Below are 22,798 nucleotides of genomic sequence, written 5' to 3' on the forward strand. Positions count from 1 at the left end.
TTAATCCAGTCAGTGCAAACAGTGGAGTACCACTTCTCTTTGGAAACTGCATATCTTCATGGACCTGCTTGATCATTCCAGGCAGTGAGCTTTTAGGACAAAAGACAGGTTTTTGAGGGATCCGCTGTGCTGACTCAGGCAGTTCAGTTGTCCTTCCTTGGCAGGAACCAAGAGGAAGCAGCACTTGCCTGCCAGTGTGCACCTGGTGTCATCTTTGTCACCTGAACTAGCTCACAGTGTGTGGCATAAAACTTCACGCCTCAGGCTTGCCACAGAAGTCTCTCTCTTAGCCAGTCTTACTGCAGGGTTTTCCCATTGTGACTGAAAGAATAACCAAGCTTGTCAATCTATTTTAAGGAAATCTGTGTCCATCTTATGACCAGGGCTAGAGGGATTATATAACTAAGCTTCTTAGCAATCTCTTGCCAGGGAGGATGGAGAGCAGAGGGCTCTAAGCAGTAAGACTCATTCTAATTTTATACAGTGTGAAGAAACAGAGACAATCTAGTCTGTAAGAAATGCATAACTAACTGAAAACAATGCCATATCTGCTTTTATTCACAGGGAGCCAATGCTAAATTCAACCTCCGTCTTGTTGGACCTGGTGGTATCTTCCGAGTGGTTCCCCAAACTGTCCTGAATGAGGCTCAGGTTACAATAATAGTGGAAAATTCTGCTGCTATTGACTACGAAAAATTCAAGGTGTTAACCTTCAAGGTACTTCTACTTTCTGAGTCCTCTTCGCCTATGTATATGATATGCATATGATGGCTTATGTATCTGATGGGTTTTAGCTTCTTAATCCACCTGGAACTGTCTGATGCATTGTCAATGATGGTATATTCCATGTCAGGGAAACAAATTTCTTCTTCTTCCAAATGTTTAACAGATGCATATGTGGTCTGATTACGTCCAGTAGGTAAAAAATACTATTACCTCTCTGTGGAAACTGCACATGTTGAATCATTCTATACTAAAGCCTAAGGGATTTCTGCTCTTAGATTGATAAATTCCCAGAATGAAATCCTAATTTCTGTGGAGCTAGAATTTTACCTGCTTAGTCCTAAGTGATTTGGTTCATGATCATACTTTTGCATGTTGGCAGGCTGCAGATTCCAGATGACTGAAAGATAATTTCCAAAAACTGGTCACAGCCTTTGTTAGTGTTCTGCCCATATAGCCTTTTGCAGGCTGACCTGAGGCTATCTCACTCACACTCTAAGCCAGCCAAACAAGAACCAGCTTTCATGCAAAAGTCAGACTCTTTCATTATCCCCTTTCATGGTGGATTCATCGGCTCCTGAGCAAGATAACTAAGTTTTGTCTCAGCTGCCTCTAAGCATGAGGATAGCTGGTTTGGTTCTGACTGGAAAAATAGTGTAGACAATCCCTGTAATCATTAAAAATAAAAATGTTTTCTAAAGTTACCAAAACCATCTAGCTGGGAATTAACATTTGATAGTTTTGATTTTGTACAAAAGTGGCATTTTTCCCACAGTCTAGAGGCAACTTTCTGGATTTTGTTCTCACCCTTGCTACACAGTTTGCTTTGTGTACTTTGCATGTTTCATAGCAGCATGCTTCATGTCTCTTCTTGTGAGGTTCCTTAGTAATTTTGAGCTTTAGAACTTAGATATAGACGCTACAAAAATATGAGGCATCATTACTTCATTAAAATGGAAGATTCTGAAAGGACTGTAAAGTGCTACTAAAACTAATTGTAATAAGCACACAGTTATTCAGGTAAAACTACTGAAAGCCCAGTAAAGAAGTTACACTTGACCTTTTCATGAACACTAGTAGAAATCAGAGTATTTAATGTGACTACCATGACCACCAAAAGAATTAATTACCAGGAAAAATTAAAAGCTAAAGCAGGTTTTTTTTGTTTGTTTGTTTGTTTGTTTGGGGTTTTTTTGATGGAGAAAGACCATAAGGCATTGCTAAAAATGTGGAACCTTTGCTCCTTTGCTTAGATTCCAAATAGAGAAGGTGCAGCTCGATGATATGGTAGTAATTTACGGCAGCAAATACTTTGTAAAGACCTCACTGCTGTCCGCATTTCCCTGAAAAGTTCACATTGCTTCCTGCACAGTTTTAGTTGCCAATCCAGTCATTCTGGTTAGAATTTTGGATTATATATATTCTTATTTCTATTTAACCTTTATCCCACAGCAGCTTTGAGAAGCTGTTTTTGGTGTGGATTTTTCTGTAAGCAATGATTCCCTCTCCTCTGTTTTGTTATTGAACAGTAAAATGCCAGAGAGGAATTAAAGCTAATTTAACTGGGAGATGCACTGGAAAAAAAATTATCTCTTACATCTAGGGCTGGCTCTTAAATGTAGCTGGGACCGCCTTCATTTTCAGCTGTCCAAGAGCTAAAGTGTTTCCCAGCTGTTGTAGCTGTGGCAATTCATAGTCCTCCAGTCTGACCTCTGCCTATTGCTGTCCCACCTGCTCATGGACTTTTGTGGGTCATACCTCCTGTCTCCATCTCCTTCAGCTTAGAGTACATCCCACTTGGAACATAACCTGCACATTCTGCATTCCATAGACCAGAACCAGATAGGGCTTCAGTTGCCAAAACAAAGCTGTTTTAAATATTTACCTGACACTCTTATGACTACATCTCACATTGCTGTTCTGGAACTTCTGTTAATTGTGGATACATAATCCTGTGAAGTAATAGAACACTATTTTATTCTTTCTCTGCATAAACCAAGTGCAGCTCTGCATAAGACATTGCTGGCAAGTAAGCTGACAAAAAGCCCTCTTTGAATGAAAATGCTGTCAGCATGTTGACATAACTGGACTATGGCTGCTAAAAGGAGAGGAAATAAAAATTGAATATAGAAAACAAAGTAAAAACACTAAGCTTTCATCAAGTGTGCTAAGATGGGCTGATTCCATCAGCAAAGACTATTTCACTGCAAATGTTATAATTTAGTTACAGCTCCATGTGCATGATAAGCAATATGATTTTTTTCTTTCTACTTCTTTTGAAGCTGAGATTGCTCATGAGCAGATTTTTTTCTGATAGCTGTATGACTCTCTCTTCAAAAATTTATTTTGCTGTAACACCATCTGAGACTCCAAACACAAAAGCTAGCAGAGAGACCCATTGACCACAGTCCCCTTTTAGAGGAGATGTATAATCGGTACTAGCAGTCCTTCAAGACTGGTTTCTTCAGGAGTTCCTTCAGCATTTATTTCCAACCATTATAAATGTTCATTTAGCAGGAACAGATCCAGGAGATGATGCTAAGCCTTTTCCCTGTTTACTTTAATTTCTCCCCACCTCCCCAAACCCTGTCATCTCTAGGTGATTTAAATTTGTTTGAATTGAGCAGAGCAGGGATTTGAACAGATTATGTGCCCCATGGAGCTGCACCATGCACTACCTGTCCCTTGGGGAACTGTGACAGGGCAGGAGAGGCTGAGCACCTGGTAAGTGGCACAGGAAGGATGAGCTCCCACAGCCCTCAGACTCAGCAAGGTGCTGCACCAACAGAACAAGAGACTCTTTGGCAGCCTTCCTCCACCTTCCAGAACTCAAAGCTCTCTTAGACACTCACCCTCTTTGATGAAGCTCCAGGAACATATGTCTACTGAGAATTAAAACCCAACCAAATAGATTTTTTTCAGCTGAGTCTCTGATACCTCAATTAAATGTCCTGCTTACTAGTCTATTAGTGACATGCTGTCTTCAGTAGGTTTCTAGAGTCCTACTGCTTTGTATTAATCAGGCATCTACCCAGGCATGAAAACTAAATGGCTGACCCTTGGTCATTGTGTTAGTCATTTGAATTCAGCCCCTACAGAGACCAATACTGATGTCCTAGTGCTGATTCTGTGTGGTGCAGACACCCATCGAGGACTAGATGCCTAGGCCAGAGTCTGCAAAGGGTATGTGTATCTTAGTACCTGTTGCTGAAACTGCTCTTTCTTGCTCAGAGCATGAGCAATAGGCTTGCTGCTTTACCAGCTCAGGCTTTTTACTGACACTCCCCTAATCTACAGAGGAGGAGACACAGTAGAAACACTGCTGCTATTTTGTGTTAGACTAAGAGAGAAAACATCTGGTGCTAAGGAGACGAAGTCCTGTGGAAAAGTGCTTGCTTGAGGCTTTGGAGGTGACTCAACAAATACTTACTCAGGTCTGTTCCCATACGGGAATCTGAGAGCTCCCTGCTGCCTATGAAGAACTGTCACACACCAGATGCTTGGTTTATCCTCTTCCTTCTCTGTGGTGGCTGCTCTAGGCTGCATCCATTAGCTGTGCATTAGGAGGCAATGTCAGAAACCAACTTGCTACCCCATCAATGCCATCCTTCAGCTGACAGATGAGATAGGCATGCACTAATGTTAAACTCTACTGACAGCCATCCAGAACATCTATGCTGCTGGTTTCTCTTCATCTCTAGTCTTGCTGTTGTGGCTGCTTGCCCTTTCAGATGAGCAGTTATGAGAATGTTATGCCAGGGCTCTCTGTACTTTCTCAGAGGCAGTGAGGCAATTTAAAATCCCAGTAGGCATCTGAAAAATCCCAATCAGCATCTGATAGTCAAGGCAGAGTCCCAAGAAGTCTGGTGGTAGAAGATCTCGCAGACCTTGTGAAATGGGATTCTGTTATACATGCCTGATCTCTGTCTGTCATGCATTTGGGATGCAGGAACTGCTGCTTCCAAACATCCCAGGGTACCAATTCTCTCACCTCTTTACCCTCTTCAGTGCAATTTATTGCCCTGACTTCTTCCCCAATGAAGAATTCATACTTCCTCTGCAAATGGCCATGACTCAACTTATATTACTCAAAATTATTCAGTGTATATGTTTCTCTAAGTTCTAGGAACTGCCCAGGGACAGGTGTTTACTTGCTTCTGTTGCAGCTTTTCAAGCTGTGTTGCTTAGTTATGACTGATCACATCTGTCACATGAATTCCAATATGTATATGCAGGTTTTGAGTCCTTTTTCCACATCTTGATTGCCCGTTGCAAGCATGCACAAACAAACCTACCAGAGCTCATCATCTCCCTGGTTTTGAGCTGTCTGGTCCTGCCAGGCTAGAATGTGTCAATGTGCCATGAGTAGTAGAAAGAAGGTCCTTTAAGAGGTAATAGTAGCTACTTTGGAGTAATTTCCTGGTTTTCTCTTCTTAGCTTCTTGCAATAGAGGTGAACACACCAGAGAAATTCAGCTCAACAGCTGACGTAGTGATACACTTGCTGGATACCAATGACAATGTCCCAAAGTTCTCCTCCGACTACTACATTGCCAGGATCCCTGAGAACTCCCCGGGGGGCTCAAACGTAGTGGCTGTTACGGTAAGTTTCATTCATCTCAAGAAACGCCCTGCTTTCTAGGTGTGTGTGAAGACAGTCCAAGTGCCTTAGAAAGAGTGGGCAGAGGCAAGTAGCAAATCTTACTCACTGTTTAGCTTCTGGACTGAATTCCAGTTCCTTTACAGAATAATACTAATAAAATAAATAACTCAATAAAAGCTAAAAAATAACCCCAAAACAAATAAACAAACAAAACAAACCAAGACTTCTGAAAAAAAATAAAGTTGTAGGCAATCATTCAATCATTTTTCAGAACAACAAATGTACTTCGGTTTTGACTTAAAGACCATCTGCTTTTTTGACAAATCTCATGATCTCTGAGTACTAAGAAAGCCCTAGTCCAATCAGTGTCCAGCAGGAAGATTCAGTTATGACTAAGTGGAATTGGATTTACTGGATTTGCTTGCATAAGAATAAGTAAAAAGAAAACAAGATGGCTGCTTAGTAGGTATTAGTCTCTTCCTTATGGGAGGAATCTGGCTGCTAAATTCATAATTAGACAGTTAATGAAATGCTTAGAGCTAGGAAAGAAAGATCCCCACATAAGTCTCTAATTACAGTGGGTAAAAGATGCCTACAGATTTTCAAGTCTCTCACATTTTCATAGAAAGAAGGTCAGGGTATTACATGAGTCCTGTCTGCTGGAGAAGCAATTCCAGCCAGAGATGTGAACTGTCTCTTTAATGCAGCTGTTGGGACTGGAAGTATCTCATGCCACAAAGTGAGAATGTGGCTGGGCATGTGGGGCTTGGTGGGTGATACAGGTCACCTTGCAGGGACCTTATGGGTAAGGATGATGTAGGCAATTGGCCAGAGACATCCAGCACATGCTGGCTGCAAGTAGGAAAGAAAATTAAATAATCAGAATAATAATGTGATGAAGGCAAACTTTATGGATGGAAGAATGAAAGAATTAGTGGAACATAAACAAAACAGGAAAGGTTATTAGCGGAAACAATAGGGAAAGCTGTGGAAAACAGTGACTCCTAAACATCACCATCTTTACAGCAAGAGGAAGTAAAAAAAATTTGGGGGTGAACAGCAAAGAAAAAAAATAAAAATTAAAGTTTGCAAAACTCTGAGCCAAAGTACATAGGACAGCATAGCTGAGGAATCTCCTTAAAATTTGCTGTCACATGCTGTCAACTGGCTTAGTACTTGACCCAGATTCACAAATACACTTGACAAACTGAGATACCTCAAGTACTCAGGATGGCAATCCTGGCAGAATTCCCAGGTGTTCAAATGTTTTAGGAAAAATTAGGCAGTCCGAAAGTAGACTGAGGTCAAAATTATGGAGTGAGACAGGCCGACAAACTCATGTCAAAGAACCAAAAGACACCTATCAGTAGGGCTGCAGGTGTGTTATCTTAACCATGCAGGAATCAAAGGTGTTGTTACAGTTTTCAAATATTTAAACAGGAAAATGAATGAATCAACCACTGCTGTCATGAATTTTAATGGCCAGATAGAAGAGTTTAATATAACACCTCCTCAGAGCTATCAGAGAAGCGGGAGCTTATGGAAATAGCTGCTATCAAATCAATAGCTTTCCTAATCCTGAGCTAAGGAAAAAAGCCAACAAGAGTCCAGACCAAAAATATCATCTGGTGTAGTATCTGCATCACTAAATGTCACATGGGCACAACAGTGATTAAAATATGAACAAAGCTGAAATACCGTGTATAACAGGTTGAAAGAGTTGTTATGCATTACTTTAAACTGAATAAATGAAACAAGCTGAGACTCTAAAAATACTCTATCAAAAGTAAATAATTTTGTCTGAGGAGTATATGTTAATATATAACTGATAATTGAGAAGGCTGGAGTGCTGGCAGTCTGTTGGTGTCACCACGACCCGCTTCAACTCTCTCAAAGGCAGGATGTGTTAAATGTCAACAGATGGAGCCATCTAGTGGCTTTCTCTCTGCTAGAGTCTCTGGGCACCAGCCTGGCCAGGAGACAGGCAGCCGCCTGGCAGCTTCCCTGGGCAGCCAGTGACGTTTCCTTCTGTTCGATTTTGTAGTTTTCTAGAAACACATTTGTTAATGTGATTTTCCACAAAAAATGTGATAGCAAAAAGTGGGAAAATAATTTGGGGTTTTGCATGGCCTGTTGTTAAAAATGAAACGTTAATTTTTGCAGTTTAGTAACGGGCGACTCTTCTTTTCTTTTCTTAAGGCTACAGATCCAGATTCAGGGCTTTGGGGAGAAGTCAAATATTCTATCTACGGAACAGGAGCAGATCTGTAAGTAAAAAAAAAAAACACCACATAAAAAAACCAAAAAAACTTCTAAGCAGAGTTTAGTTATTTAACAATAATAATAAGCTGCTTCTTGACCTACTCGTTTCAAGGACACTTATGCCATGTTCCTTGTGAGTTCTGTAAAACCAACAGCAGAAAAACTAGTGTGATCATTAAACATCTGCTTCATGAACCCATGGCATTTTATCCACAAGGCCCCAAAGAGGCATAAGGCAGCTGATGTACCAATACACGGGATCTGTTCAATCATCATTTGAAAAGTGTTTGCAAGAGAAAGAGGATGTTTTGGTCTAGTTCTGGAAAGTCAGTTCTGGGGTGGGGGGTGGGGAATATCTTCTGTTCTTTCCCCTTTCCATGTATTTGTATAAATAGTTGTTTCAACTCCTGTCAAAATAAAGACAACAAAGCTTTTGAGCTTTTGAAAATATAAACTTTAACTTTGGAAGCCAGCAGCATTTGTGGTCAAAGCATTTTATATGTTTAAACCTAGTAGTACTGCATCAGAAGAGAAGGGAAATATGATGCTTACTTAATTTTGTAATGATGCCTCACTCGCTCTCTTTGTCTTTGTGGACGGTGCTGGAGGAAGAACAACCTAAGACACTATTTTCTCCCATATTGCTTCCGTCTGATCAGTTGCCCTGGCCCGTTGGTTGGGGGTTTCCAGTCTTGGCTAGCATCACTGGCCATCACAGATATTGCTGCTGGAACCTGCAACTTCTGGGCATTGTGGGTCTGCAGGGCAGAGTGTTGGACATGCATGAGCTTTCAGGCACTCATCTCCAGAATCCATTTTTCTCCATACGTTATACACCTGCAGTTGAAGGTTAAACCCTTCTTGTTAAGGTGAAAACCATTTAGGAGACACAATCAAAGTCCAAAATCTCTGTAGCCACACAGATAAACATATGGGAGCATTTCCAAGATGGATTATTTTGAGCTCTTCTCTAAGTCTTTAAGCTAACAGCTAACTGTGTAGAGGCAAGCAGGTAAATGTCATGTTGTGCAGGCAGACCTCTTAGGTTTAGAATGTAGCAGCTAGTGCAAAGAAGCTTGTGAAGGTTGTTGATGAAGGTGATAGAAAAAAATGTGAGCATAATTGTATTTTGACTGGAGTTATAGGGATGTTGTCAGTTCTCACACTGTTCAGTGAGGACATTAAAATGTGCAGACTTTTTTTCTTTATGTCTTAGATGTGATTTAGTTTTCTCTTGTGCCAGAATGGCATGGCTCTGCAAGACTAGATTGATTTCCTAGCCCAGATCTAGGAACATCTGATCATACAGTTTGATGCAGATATCAGAGTTTCAGTTAAGAGGTGTGATTTTTTTTCCCATTTCTTGGGTTACATCAGTGGATATAGAATCGTATTGGCAGAAAGATGAGTTGTGCTGGAGTAAGAGTAGTGTTAACTGCTGAAGATAAAACCATTATGTTGGTAATCCTACATCCAAGGTGCCAGTGCAAATGGGGTACACTGCTGTAATTGTTTCACATCTTACTACTTCTATTCTTCCACAAAAATGGGGGTCAGTGAGAGGCCCCTCCACATGGCTAGTCTGGGTTGGGTGCTGAGCACAGGCACTGTCTCCTACCAAGAGTTTGCAGGGCTCTTTCCCTCTCCAGGCCTTGGCTTTCATCAAGATTTGTACTTAACCAGGTAATGAAAACAACTGAAGATTTTGGATTATTAAGTGCCCCTTCTATAATCATTCTCAATTGCACTCACAGTTGGAATCCAGAAAATATTTTGTTATCCTGTACATTAATTAAAGGGTATATAAAACCTTTCACCTGTTAAAAACCCTACTGCTTGGAGCCTGCGCTGGCAGTCCATTTTTAAAATATACCATGTTGGGATCTTTATAAATCCAAGCTTTTGGCTGACACTTTTGACAGCGCCACAGTAGTTACGAATGTGTGGAACTGAACTTGCTACAGATAAATCTGAACACCCACTCCATCGCAGTGCCAGTCTATGGAAAAGTGATTATTTTTGGAGGAGATAATTTGCTGTGCACTTAGGGAGACTGGAGAGGAGCCATTTTTCTTACCCATTCTGAGAAGTGAAGAGCTTAAATATGATGTAGAGCATGCTTCTCTTAGCTATTGAAATTATATCAATCAGTCCTAATTTATGCAGGACATGGTCTAATAAGTTGTACTTAAAAATGGAAAAAAAACATAGGCAGTTCCTTAATGATTTAATAGAAAGAAATCACTCTTGGGGAAGGCCATCACACTGAGCAATTACTGAGGACAAAGGCTTCAACAGAAAATGCAGCTAAATTGGTTAATGTACAATAGATAGAAAAGCAGTCACTGATAGTTCTCTCATTTTCAAGCCTAAAGGGACTATGCAAGAGCAGGTAAAGGGAATGGATTGGAAACATAAGCCAGAGAGGAGATGGGTGAAGAGTACCAATCTTTGAGCACAGTATAGCAGTGTTTAGAGCCCACCTTTGCCCTGGGCTGTAAACACACATTAAATGAACAAAACCCCTGAAATTCTTTCCCTGCTTCTTTTCCAGGTTCCTAATCCACCCATCAACAGGTATAATTTACACCCAGCCCTGGGCTGTGTTAGACGCTGAAGTGAACTCAAAGTATAATTTCTATGTGAAGGCAGAGGACACAGATGGGAAATACAGCTTAGCTGAAGTGTTCATCACTGTGCTAGATGTCAATGACCACTCTCCAGAGTTCAATGAAAACATCCAGGAAAAGACAATGATCATCGGGTCACCAGTAAAGATAGAGGTGAGAGACTACACGGTGTCACACAGTGCTTTGGAAAAGCCTCACCTCTGCAATTCATTGCTCAGGGATCACAATGAATGTCTGAAAGCTGAATTTTCCTGCGGCTTTGTTTTGCACATCCATTCTTATGTAACAAATGGATTTAAGTACTGAATGATAGTATTTATGGACTGCTAGGTATAAAGGTATAAATTCTTAAGTTCTGTTACATCAGATAGTGGAAGAACCAGCATTACACAGCAATCATAAGAAGCCCAAATAAGGTGAATGAATCAAAGTATAGAGTTTTGAATACTTAACCTTCCTGCCATGCCTTTGTGCTCAACCACACAACTTTTTTCCCTTCACTTTGCAGAACTGTATTCATTATTCCAGGGTTGAACAGGAGGTAAAAAAAAATTACAATGGGAATTCACAGGCAAAGCAGCAGAACATCCTATCTTACATGTGTTTGAATACCTATAGTGAAGCCTGATTACACAATACCTCATGCTAGTAGAATAAATACCACAGCACAAAAATTAAGGCAGCTATGGTTCATAGTGTGGAACTAATCCCTTTGTTCTCTACCACTTCACATTTGTCTCTCACCCTCTGAGAGAAACTCCCCAGCAGTGGACCATTTGCATTCTACAGAAAGGCTAAAGTTCAGTTTTTATTCTGATTATCTCAAATAGAAATTGCTTGTACAGAGAGAACTCTAGTTGTGCTGGTTTTCACTAGAAAATGTAGCATAGCTGATACCAGAAAAGGAGAAATTGTTTCCAAAATGAATCGGAAACAGCCCAGTCATCTCACAGCATGGATGTTATTGAAAGTGAATGCTTAGAAACAGAGTCTTGTCTTCAGGCAAAGATACAAATGATAAGATCTTTGTTCTTTATGCTTTCCCTACCAGGCTATAGATCAAGATGCAGAAGAACCCAACAATATTGTGGATTATTCCATCATGCAAGCAGATCCAGCCAATGTGTTTGATATAGACCAAAGCACGGGGGAAATCAAGCTGAAATCCTATATCCGTTCCCTGGATATCATCCACAATATCACAAAGAACAAAGACTGCATATGGTCAGTGGTGGTGCAGGCCAAAGACCGAGGCTCCCCATCCTTCAGTACCACAGCAGTTCTGAAGATTGATATCACAGAGGAGGTAAGGTTTTAGAAAAATCCTTATGTGAGATGATCCTTGAGAGGCACCAAAGAGTAGTTACTGCTTCCTCCACTTCTATGACAACTTTAAAAACACTTCAGGAGTTGAAATCAAGAGCCAAAACATTGCCAGCCTTTACTCCTCCTTTCTTCCTAGCTCTCTTTTGTAGAGTGTTTCTTAAGCCTTTTGATGAGGCTGGATTTTACAGCTGCAAATGTAAAAGATGTTTTGATCGGAGAAATAGCAATGGGACAAAGATAGGAACATAATGTGGTTGGGAGATGAGTTCCTGTAATATTTTTTTTTTTAAATATATATTTTATATTTAGTATTTCCTGGCAGCAGCGGTATCTTCAAACACTGCCATACCTTATTTACAAAGCATATTTACAGATTCTGTTGTTCAGCTGTGATACATTTCACATATGAAAACAGTTAAATGATTTAAGCACAGTTCTAAGAGTTTCCAATACAGTGATTCAAATTGGAAATAAAGGTTCTGTGACCTGCAGTTTCCCACAAATGGGATTCCATGGCAGATTAGCTGGAGGCTCATCATTTGCTCCTCCGTCCAGTATCTTCCCAGATGCTGTGACTCTTGGCTCTTGGCTCAGAGGGGCCTAGGGTGCCTCTCTCCTCTCGTGCCCAGTTTGTGGTCTGGAGCTTTCCCTTGGGTCAGAGAGGGCTGTGGGGCCCTTCTCTCTCTCTTGTGTGCTCTGTCACCAGGCTGTAGTTTTTCCACAGCTCTTCTGGGATTCAGTTCTCTTGGAGCTTTCCCTTTTCTGCCTTGGTCTATGCGTAAGGTCCAGGTGTAGTTGGCTTGCTAGGGCAAGCTCTTCAGCTGCAACTCAGGAAGCATTTCGCTCTGTTGCTTTCGGGGTGACAAGGCAAAGACCTACCTTCTGGAATATTTTAAATACTGCCCCAAGACAATTAATGCCCTTTGGCAACAGAGAAACCTGACAACTGAACCTATAGGATGGGGCATATCCAAACATGGCCAGGGGCACATACAGTTCACAGGCGTGTTACAAAGTTAATTACATGTGCTACATATTTATCTGGACCCTGGGAAGTGTCCAGGTTTGCACATTCACAGGTACTTAACCCATTATATGTTTTGGGGTTTGACCCTTCAAGACGGTTCCTTGCATCTGATTGTTAGAGACAGATGCAAACGAAGAACTATAGACTCCTCAGAGTAAAGGAATAACTGACTGCTAAATTCTGCTTTTTTGTTGCCATTCAGGAGAAGGAAGTAATCCTTTTACCCTACAAAAAGTGAGTCAAAAGGAACCTGGGCCAGGGTGAAATATATGAGACCAGTTTTGCAGGACAACACAAGTGACAAAGGAAAAGTGAGAAAACTTTATAGAAATGCTTTAAAATACATAGAATTTTGGATGTGACTTAAATAATAGCAGTATTATTAGCAGACAAAACAAGAAGACTCTAAAAGATGCACATGTAGGTTGAGAGCTTCCTGTTAGTCCAGCTTTTAGTTTAACCAAAGAACAAGCAATAATTTACAATGAGCAGTTCATGCTCACATGATTCTTATTTATTGTAACTGCCCTGCCATGTCTTTAAGTAGGTACCAGCAGGGACGAAATGGTCTTTACAGTAGATGAGAAACATATCATTAGCCTGACAGTCTCTGGACCACACACATACTGGGCAAAGATGCAAATTTCTACAGACAGCAGCTGGCTTTCTCTTTATTTAGTCAACATGTACCCACTGCTCCTTTATCCATTACAAACTTCCTTTGTGTTCTGCATCTCTTCTTGTTCCACTGACCTCATCAGGTGCATTTATGTGATAATTCTTGTACACAGATCAGAGCTGATGTCTGCAGAGACCCCTTGTGCTTGTCAGCAAGGTAAACTTTACCACCAGCAGCATAGGAATAATTCCCAGTCTCTCTTGTCAGTGCTTGCCCTGCCAGGACTGCTGGAGGACTCATGTCTGGCCTGGCAGAGGTGTGCCTGGAATGGGGATGCCTGTTGGGGCTCCATGAAAGCTGCCTGCTGGGCCTCTGTGATAAGGAAAAGATTTAGCTATTTTTTCTCATATAAAGGAAACAAGTTGCTTAATGCTTTGATTTCCCACAGAAGCCATAAGTTTTGATATTGTTTATACAACAAATAAGAACTGTTACCCACAACCAACATTGGGAACATCCACCCTTCTTCCAGGCTTCTCACAGGGCACACATTTCAGGAGTATGTAGCACCAGATGGCCTCAGACAAGGTACCCTGTTGGCCCCCAACATCTACTCTCCAGCCTTCCCTCCCAGCCCAGATGAGTTGGTCACTTCTCTGGTGGCATCCAGGGTTAAGGTACAGGGCTGAGGGGGTGTTAAGAGGAGGAGGCAGGATGCCCCCACACCTTCTCTGCTGGGGAGCAAGACATGCTTGAACTGGCTGAGGAGGGACATCTGGGAGGAAAAACAAGAGCAGCTGGTGTTTTGTGATAGAGAATTCCATGAATTTCTTTCTTCAAGCAACATCAGCATTTGTTGAAAGATGTCTTGTACAAAGTCCCCTCTCCATTTCCTTTTCACTCTATCCAGCAGTACAAATTTGACACAAAGTGAGAGAGCACCCCTCCTGATAAAGTGTAAAAGAGAAGCAGAGAGGGCTGGACATGTATTCCTCCCAGCTTTCCATGCTCTTCTTTATGCTAAGTTCCAATGCAAAGCAACAGCATCTTCTTTATTCACTTGAGCAGGTCTCTTCAGCAGGATCTGCACTACTTATCTGATATCACATCCTCCATAAGCTTTTGTACATTTCTCCATTATTTCTTCCATTACTTGCAATTATTTAGATTGGGGTTTCTTTACCCAACAGTATCACACCTCCTTATGAAAACCCCTCTAACTTCAGTTTGTGTGTGAGATGCAGTGCTAGTGTATGTAACACTCAGCCCCTCTCCGTGTCCCAGTGACAGCAGAGTCACTTCTAACACTTTGTGAAAAAGCTAGTATCTTGGTGTAGGGGCTTGGTGCATGCTCTCTCTGTCTCAGGGCCTGTTAGAAGTGTACATTTCATCCCTCTGTGTTCCAGCTATATGAAGTCACTTTTGGTTAGCTCTTTGGTGGGCATTTATGTATTACTGATTTTGGATAAGGAGGATGGTTTTTTTATGTATTCCCCCTCTTTGAATGCACTCTCTAGAGGTTTCCTGCCGTGTTAATCACACTAAGTAATTAAGCAGACATATTTTCTGATTAACATTTACCATTGCAATTAACACAAGGCTGGGCCCTTCAAGATAGATACCTTGTGGCAAAGTTCAGCAGTGTTGCATATCAAGAGTACCTTTTGCTCTTGGAATAATATAGTGATAAAAAATTCCAGAGGACTTTTAATGTAACTGAGTCTGGAAATTGATATTGAGAGGCATCTGTTAGTCTATCATTTCACAACAGACTAAGAAACATATGCTGAAAATCCACTCTGCTTCATACTTCTGTCTCGCTCAAAAATCTTCTGCTACCTGAGATTTTTGTAGAAAGCTGATTCCCACTCCTTATCCTGAAGGCTGGCCTTATGAGCAAGATCCCTCTGCCTCTTCATGACTCTACTGAGGTTCTACAAAGGGTGTATAGGGGGATGTTTATTTACACCTCTTCATGAACTGAGGATTAACTCCACATTTAGACAGGATAATCCATGATTCTTAATAGCTTTGGCCACTTATTTACCCTTCTAAGTATAGCTGGTGAGTCTCAGGTTTTGATTCTCTGAACTGAAAGATTCAAGAAATTCCTTCTGTGCATTAATGTGGCCATCTCCTCCCCTCTCATGCTAACTGTGGTACCTGTGGTTGATGATGGCATTAAACTTCCTTTGCTATGTGTGCTGAGCAGTTAGCATCTTCTTTCCACAGTTATATGGATCTTGAAAAATAATTGTTCAGAGAGCATTGGTTTGATTTGAGAAGTCTTGCCACATGATGGTGTTTGTAGTGCAAAGTGATGTAAATGCAGCCTTCATATATGGGTGGTAGAGCTGCTCTGTGGGTTAAGCACTGGAGGGGGCAGCTTGTGATCTTCCTCAGATCAGGAGCTGCTTCTGAAGCACATCTGATAATCCCCACACACTGTGTGCTAAGATATATCTGAGATATGAGCCATCCTACAAAGCAGACTTCATCCAGATGAAAATGTGTTTGGGGAGCACACCCAGTGTGCTTTGGTGCTAGCAGATAATCCATCCCTGCATCTAGACTAGAGAAATCTGAAGAAAGACCCCAGGAATGCTGGATATGTGGAATTGGGCTCTTAAGAACCAGCTGGTTCATTGCTCAACTTGCTCAGGTTGACACAACCTGAGTTGTCTTTAATCTGTGATAGCTTGGGCCCTTCACAGTTTCACCTACTTAGACTTCTAAACGTGTCTGGTCTCACAGTCAGACAGCTCAACCACACACTCCTGTTGGGTCCAACTTCTGGATAAATTGCCCACTTGTTCTTCTCACTGCAACCCAAGAATTATGGATGGTTCTTGAGAAGCTGCCAGCAGGTGTGGATGTTTGCATACTGCATATTGAGAGAAAACAGAGAGGAAATAAGTCACAATTTCAGTAGTAAAGGGAAACATGGCACTTGCTCTGGAAAACTCCGTTTATTTTTTTTTTGAGAAGGAAGCCACTGTGGAGGAAGGATGGCAAGAATAATCCCCACATGCTGCAGAGGGGTCTTTTCTGCAGCCTACACTTCATGTACGCAGCCTGAAAATACGTATCTATGCTCAAAACTGCACAGTGCTGGGGCTTCAATCAGCTTCAAAGATTTGTCAGCATTTGAGCTGACACTTCAGCACCCCACAGGACTTGGGCTGTGGGAGGAGCATCTCTGCATGGGGCAGACAGTCACAAAGGTTCTGTAAGAGACCATATACACCCATTAAATAAAACAATAGATGAAGTCATCTTTTAATCCCAGCAGTAATAATCTTGATTTTGTTCTTGTCCCAGGACTGGTCTTCTTTCTCAAAGTTGATACAAGCAGTTTAGCTGCTTTCCAACTTCTGTCATGGTTCCATAACTCTCTAATTGTCTTCCCCTGCTCTGGGCCAGTGCTCATTATAACTGTGAGTCACAGCAAAAACATAGTGCAGCATTATTTGGTTCTGTGAGCAGTGGTATTTTAACTCCTTTGATGGCTATGAAGAAAGTCTTTCTTCCAAGTTTTGGACAGTGCTTCCCATACCAGCTGTCATTTCACTGTGAAATGAAGTTTGCTTTTGATTTATGTGTACAGGACAAATCAGTACTCTTGAAATGCAGCGTGCTTCTTAGGAGAAAACGACAGCTAAATAACTTACAAAGAGGTGCTATTTGTTCACCCAATTCTGAGGCAATGTTGGTAACCAAATGCAAGGACTTGAAGGTGTTTTGAACATACAGGGTAGTGCTCAGGGCCAAACAGATATTCAAATGCTCCTAGATTTTCATTGCCAGAAGGTGCTTAGACCTCTCTGACCTGTTCTGTGTGTTAACTGATTGGGCCACAGACAGGATTGCAAAGCTTTTTGGTGGCAGATGCACTTACCATAAGGCCCTCTGCAGGCTAGCTACAGGCTTGGTTTGCAAGTTATTCCTTCTGTTCGTCCTGTGTCATGGCCATGACAAACATTCTCACACTGTATGCTTACAAATGCCTTGTGTTCTTATGCAGTCATTACAGAAGAGTTGTTTTCTGAGACTCATTAGAGGCAAAACTTTGTATAGTACAGGCCCAGTAGCTTGAAAATAGGGTGTAGCAGCTAACTATGAATGTTTTTGTTTGGGTATTAATCACCGCTTCATATCCGGAAACTCTGAACAGGTGCCAAACTTGGCAAGACAAGGAGGAGATGAATGAAACTGAATTCTGAAACTCCTCCTATATGATTTCCATTAGTTCTTATCCCAGAACTATTGAATGTTGACAACACAGTCATGTATTTCTGTCTAATCACACTTATTCAGGGTTTTTCAAATAGCTAGTCAAATAATTAATACTTTAGATATGACATCTTCTTAAGTATGTGTCATCTTTTTCCTTGTGTTGGTCCTACACTATTTAACCATCAGTGCCACACTCCTCCTTGACAATGCTCATAATAAGTGGACTCATTTCAGGTCATGTAGTACTTAGCAGGGTTTATCTGACACTTAATTCATCAGACTTTCACATGAAGTAAGCCCAGGTAGAATTTCTGTCATCTGATGGCACTTAATTACACAAAATCCATGTACAGCAGAACAGCAAAGCTGATATGAATCCAAACTCCTCCACAGTCATGAGTGCTCTGCTTTTGGTTTCTGTATCAGGTCCATGCCTATTTAAATAATGGAAAATATCTTTGCACAGCAAAATGGTTAAACTTGGTCACTATTTGTAAGGTAACAAGGCCCATGAGTTTCAATAGCCCATTTCTCTTTGCCAGTAGGAAATGTACAGGGTAGGGGGAAAGTAGATTTGTATCACATATTTGAAATAGGCTATGAAAATACAGAAGTGAAGATAATGGGGTGTTTATCAATGAATTTACATTCCCTACATTTAGGGATGTGATTTAAAAATAAATAGTGTTCCTGTGTAATATATGGCAAGAGTTTCTCTGAAGTGTCCTTTGGGGCTAGGCTTAATTATTTCCCTCCACAGACTAGGGAGGGTAAAGAGGTCAGTGTCCTAGCTTAGAGTCACATGGGGAAATCCATCTCATCTCACTTAAAATATCTAGAAGTCAAATGTTCAAGTCCAAACTAGTCACAGGGCTCTCCTTACACTCATTGTCTTTAATACCTATTTCAGTATGTGTTGACTACTACACTTGGAAATAGTCTTTTCTCCCCATCAGCTAGGAGCTTAAACCACTAAATAAAATGCAGATCACCTGTTACTGGACAGATTGGGTGATGATTCTCTCCTGGAGCTGAAGCCAGAGGACTGGGGCATGGTGATAGCCCTCTCACTCTGCAGCCATGCTTAGCTTTATTACCAGTTCTTGGTAAATGAAACTGCTAATGAACATGCCATTTTTGAAGGCTCTTCTGGCTTTGCACAACACCGCTGTCTGTCCAGATACCATTGCAGGAGCTTGTATTGATTCTGAACTTCTCTTGGAAAACTCGTACAATGGTGGACTACCACACCACGAGTAAGGGTGATCCATGTGCCGCACCAATACCTGTTATTCTCTGATCAACCAGGTGTTTTAAGTATTTCCTAACTTCTTTTAGTATGTCTGGATTCACTTCAATGTCATTGCACCTTCTCTCCTGTGCCTACTTCAGCACTTAGCTCCCTTTTATTTTCTGTGCTTTCTATCTTGTACACATGTCAGCCTAGTTCCCTAGCACTATTTATTATAGATACTGGCCTCTTTCAAATATAACCATGTGAGGGTTGACCATTTTTCTTATTTTTGATATTTCCAGATCAAGACCAGGGTAAAATCCTATATTTTAGGCCTCAAGAAGCGTCCATGGACAATATTTGGAATTTGCATGAGTGGCGTCCTTTCCACCATTTCTGTAACAATGGTGATCTCCACTATCATGTACTGGAAAAGTGTGAAAAGATCCAGGCTCCACCCGCAGGGCAAAATCCGAAAAATTATACGGGGACCTCCGAGACGTTCAGTGTGCTAAGCTGCAAAGTGAACTGGCCATTCATTTGTCCTTAATATGCCATATGTAGCATATGTTACTGCTTATGTCTTTTATTTCTAAAAGCAAAGCTCTTTCACTCTACTCATCTCCCCTACCTCAAAGAGTTTTGTTATGTCTGTAAAAGAGTACTTGAAAACAGAAGGCAGCACATACCTGCTAACTACTCATTTGTAGACTGTAATTCTACAATGTGGAGTTTTCTCATAACGTTTTCAATGCCATGCTCATTAGTAGTCTTACAAACTGCAAACTGGTTTTGGGAGATCATTTTCTACTCAGAAAGTAGAAAATGGGTTCAACACTGTTATTCCTAGGAAATTCATTCTGAAATGTCATACAACAATACAGCTGCAGATACTGGAGCCAATTATTTTCTTGCTCAGTTCTTGCAAGTTAAGCACTATGGTGACATGCAGGAATCCGTCCTAATTTGGCGGTAACGCTCCTGTAAGCTTTTGTGTTCAACAGTCATCAATCTCACAATACCATAATGTTTGCCCAGTCTGCTGCTGCATCTAAATTCTCCAAACATGGACTGGCTTCTATGACTCTCCCCTTTTTTTTAGTGATAACTTCTATTAGTCAGCCCTATTTGTTACATATTTTGGACAAATGAAATTTCTGGGTCACTGTCTGTCCCACAGAGTAAGTCACATGTTTTATTTGTACTCTTTTACAGACTCTTCACAAAGGGCCTATGGCCGCCTTTTTGATGCAAACTAAAGATAACCCCATGAAAGCCTTAGGAGTGCTAGCTGGTGTCATGGGCATAATGGTGCTGATAACTATCATGATCTCTACTGCCATGTTCTGGCGCAACAAGCGGTCCAACAAAATCATGCCGGTAAGAAGGATCATAAAAAAGAGACAGATCCCACAGACTCGGACAGTTAGGATGGAGTGGCTGAAGTTCAAGAGGCCCAGCAATGCTGCAGAGAAGTTTGTGGTTGAGGATGATGCCAAGAGCCTACAGAACGAGAACAGCAACAACAACATCCACGTTGCCCCTGTGCCACCAACTGCCCCTGTGCCCCCACCACCCCCCGCAGTGGCTCCCAGGGGGGACACGCCAGCATGGCAGGTGCCAACTGTGTCTGGCTCCCTCACTCCCAAGTTTGTAAACAAGCAGATGAAGAAGAAAGGTCATGGTAGTGCCCACAACGCTCTCGTGTCAGAGCTCAAAATGAAGTTCGAAAAGAGGAATGCAGCTATTGGTGAGCCCCACATCTAGATGCTCTTGGCAGCCCCCAGAGACTGTGGATTGTGGCTTGGACATGGACATACTTATGTTCTGTGGTCTTCCCTGTGTCTGTCAGCACCCCGTGAACTGAGAACAGCTTCTTGCTGTGAAAACTACCCCTCACCTTCTGCAAGTATTACATGCTACAGTCACCCCCACCCAGATTAAATGCGGTGGTCTGTATCCAGTTGCCACTGCCATTCCTTCATCTCATGTCCCAGTGCAGCTGCTCCCTCCCTGCAGCTGCCTGACCAGGGTGCTGAGTACTCATGTACCAGCCACAGTCTCCCCAAGTGAACAGGGATTCAAGTTGCCCATAATTTGGAGGTCCCTACCAGGAGTCCTGGTTTTCAAACCAGACACTCTGCAGCCAAGGCACTGGAGGATGCCACTTCTGACCTGATATGGCAGATGGATTTGAGGCATCCAAAAATCTGTCACTTCAAATCGCAGACCTACTATTGAAGATGCTGGTCTGGCTGGGGCACCACCACTAAGTCAATGTGCAGATCTCCTACAGCAGTGACACTGCCGCCTGCAAAAGGGTAGCATGTAGCTGCTACCTGTTGTCCTCAGGACACAGTGTGCTTTGCAATAGCTGGTAAAGTGATGTGCTCAGGGTCTGAGTACCTCATTCCTAAAAGGTGAGCACTCAAGCTTATAGAAGTTCTTCATTTTCTTGTGGTTTATGTTGGGTTTTGCCAGAATACACTGACAGGATGCTGCACTTTTGTTCTGCTCTGGACTTACCTGCTAATAGGGGGATGAGAAAGTCACATCAACTTCCCTAGACCAGCTGGGGCAAGATTTGAACACAGTTCAACAGCAGTGCTCACTCCTCAATACTGATACCATATTCCCCAATGAGGGGAAGCAGGAGGATATGATTAAAGCAGCAGGGAAGGCACAGCAAAAAACAGGAGAAAAATTACAAGTGAAAAATATAGACAGGTGCAGGAAAGTCACATATGTTGGTCAGGGAAGTGTCTGAAAAGACCATTTGGTTTCATATGCTGCTGGCAGGAGGTGTTGTGGAACATATTTCATCACCTTTCCTGGCTTGCTATGGGAACTGTTGAGTGTGAAACGGTTTCTACAAAATAGTTTGTCCTATCAGTATTTTTGCACAAATTATGCAACAGTTAATGGAGAGGAGGGCAGCTGACACCTTTTTATTTTCCTGTTATGTGAAAAAGGCACTGAAGGAAGACCACATTCTTCACTGAATCTACCCACTGAATTTCTCCCTCTTGTTTGTTTTCTGAGGAGATGTTTTTCATCTGGGCCCAGCCGTTTCCCATCCCTTGTGGGGAAGGCAGAAGGTGCCAGGATGACTGGGGAGCAATACCCTGCACCCTCTGCCTGAGCTGTGGTCCCACAGGGCAGCTGTGCTGTCATAGATCAGCACCATGAACATCAAGATGAGAGCAAACCCTATAAAACAGGACACTGGGTTAATTCAAGGGCTTCATGAGACTCTTCTCCAGCTGCCATTTCAGCAGGAACAGCAGACCTGACCCTCAGGGCTCCTCTTCTCTCATCCCATTAGCTGGTCTAATGACTTTTGTTTGCACAAGGATTTCAACAAGAAGTTACCCACTGATGAGAATATTCCTGTATTTTTTAACTTCAGTATCCCCAGAAGCCAAAGGGTGACCATGGTTCATGTCACCTGTGGGCTGATCAGGAGGTGTAGCCAAGAGATGCATCAGGGTCCCAGGTGGGGGCTGTGGCAGCACCACTGCTCCCAGAGCCTCTCCTGCCGTGTGTCTCATTTTCTCCACTGTTTTCCTCCTTACTCTTCCTCCTGTGGCTGCATGGCATGAGGCCCAGGCTCTTGTGTTGTGTATCGTCACCTTGTCCTCCAGCCATGAGCTGGTGAGAGAGAAGGGATATGTAGCCCCTAGCCCAAATCCTTCTGCCGTGTGCAAGCACACGCTTTCTGCTGGGTTCTGCAATGTTTCCCAGGGTACCAAAACTTTGCAATTTATTCTCCTCACTACTGTTTTCCTTAATGTTGTGTTGAAGCCAGTGTTGAGTGTTCATTCTCCAATGAGGAAAGCCTGTAAAGACCATTCAATTAAGTGAGATTTAACAGGAATTATAGGCTTATAGTCTTAGAGATTATATTTAAGAAGGAATAAAGATGTTTCATTACTATATTGTGAGACTTTTTTCCAGTTACTCTGTATTGCAACTTCAAGGTTGATTTTTTTTTTTTTTAATAAATACATATTAAAAAAAAAAAAAAAGTGGTGGTGGGTTTTTTTCTGTGCTTCTTGTGCTTCTGGTAACAATGTTTTGTCAATGCTTGTTATGTGACTCCATGGGCACAGGCAGGCAGATGTCTTCACAGGATGACC

At 41.9% G+C, this 22,798-nt stretch overlaps 1 protein-coding gene across 7 annotated transcripts in view; it reads left to right on the forward strand.

The window, feature by feature from the left end:
- The window catches only part of CDHR1 (cadherin related family member 1), a 70,248-nt gene extending 47,560 nt beyond the window's left edge, over window positions 1-22,688 (forward strand). For 6 of the 7 annotated variants that reach the window (XM_068139986.1, XM_068139984.1, XM_068139983.1 and 3 more), the window contains 6 exons: window positions 565-717; window positions 5,161-5,325; window positions 7,525-7,592; window positions 10,142-10,370; window positions 11,269-11,523; window positions 19,875-22,688. In XM_068139986.1, the coding sequence (XP_067996087.1) occupies window positions 565-717; window positions 5,161-5,325; window positions 7,525-7,592; window positions 10,142-10,370; window positions 11,269-11,523; window positions 19,875-20,426 (1,422 nt within the window). In that variant the 3' untranslated portion in view covers window positions 20,427-22,688. Of the gene's footprint in view, window positions 1-564; window positions 718-5,160; window positions 5,326-7,524; window positions 7,593-10,141; window positions 10,371-11,268; window positions 11,524-18,961 lie in introns of all 7 variants that reach the window. The other variant, XM_068139989.1, reaches the window with a different exon arrangement.
- The last annotated feature ends 110 nt before the right edge of the window (window positions 22,689-22,798 follow it).

The sequence above is a fragment of the Melanerpes formicivorus genome, unplaced genomic scaffold (genome assembly GCF_026170545.1).
Source record: "Melanerpes formicivorus ecotype bairdi unplaced genomic scaffold, bMelFor1.0.p_v2 SCAF_6, whole genome shotgun sequence".
Classification (NCBI taxonomy): domain Eukaryota; kingdom Metazoa; phylum Chordata; class Aves; order Piciformes; family Picidae; genus Melanerpes; species Melanerpes formicivorus.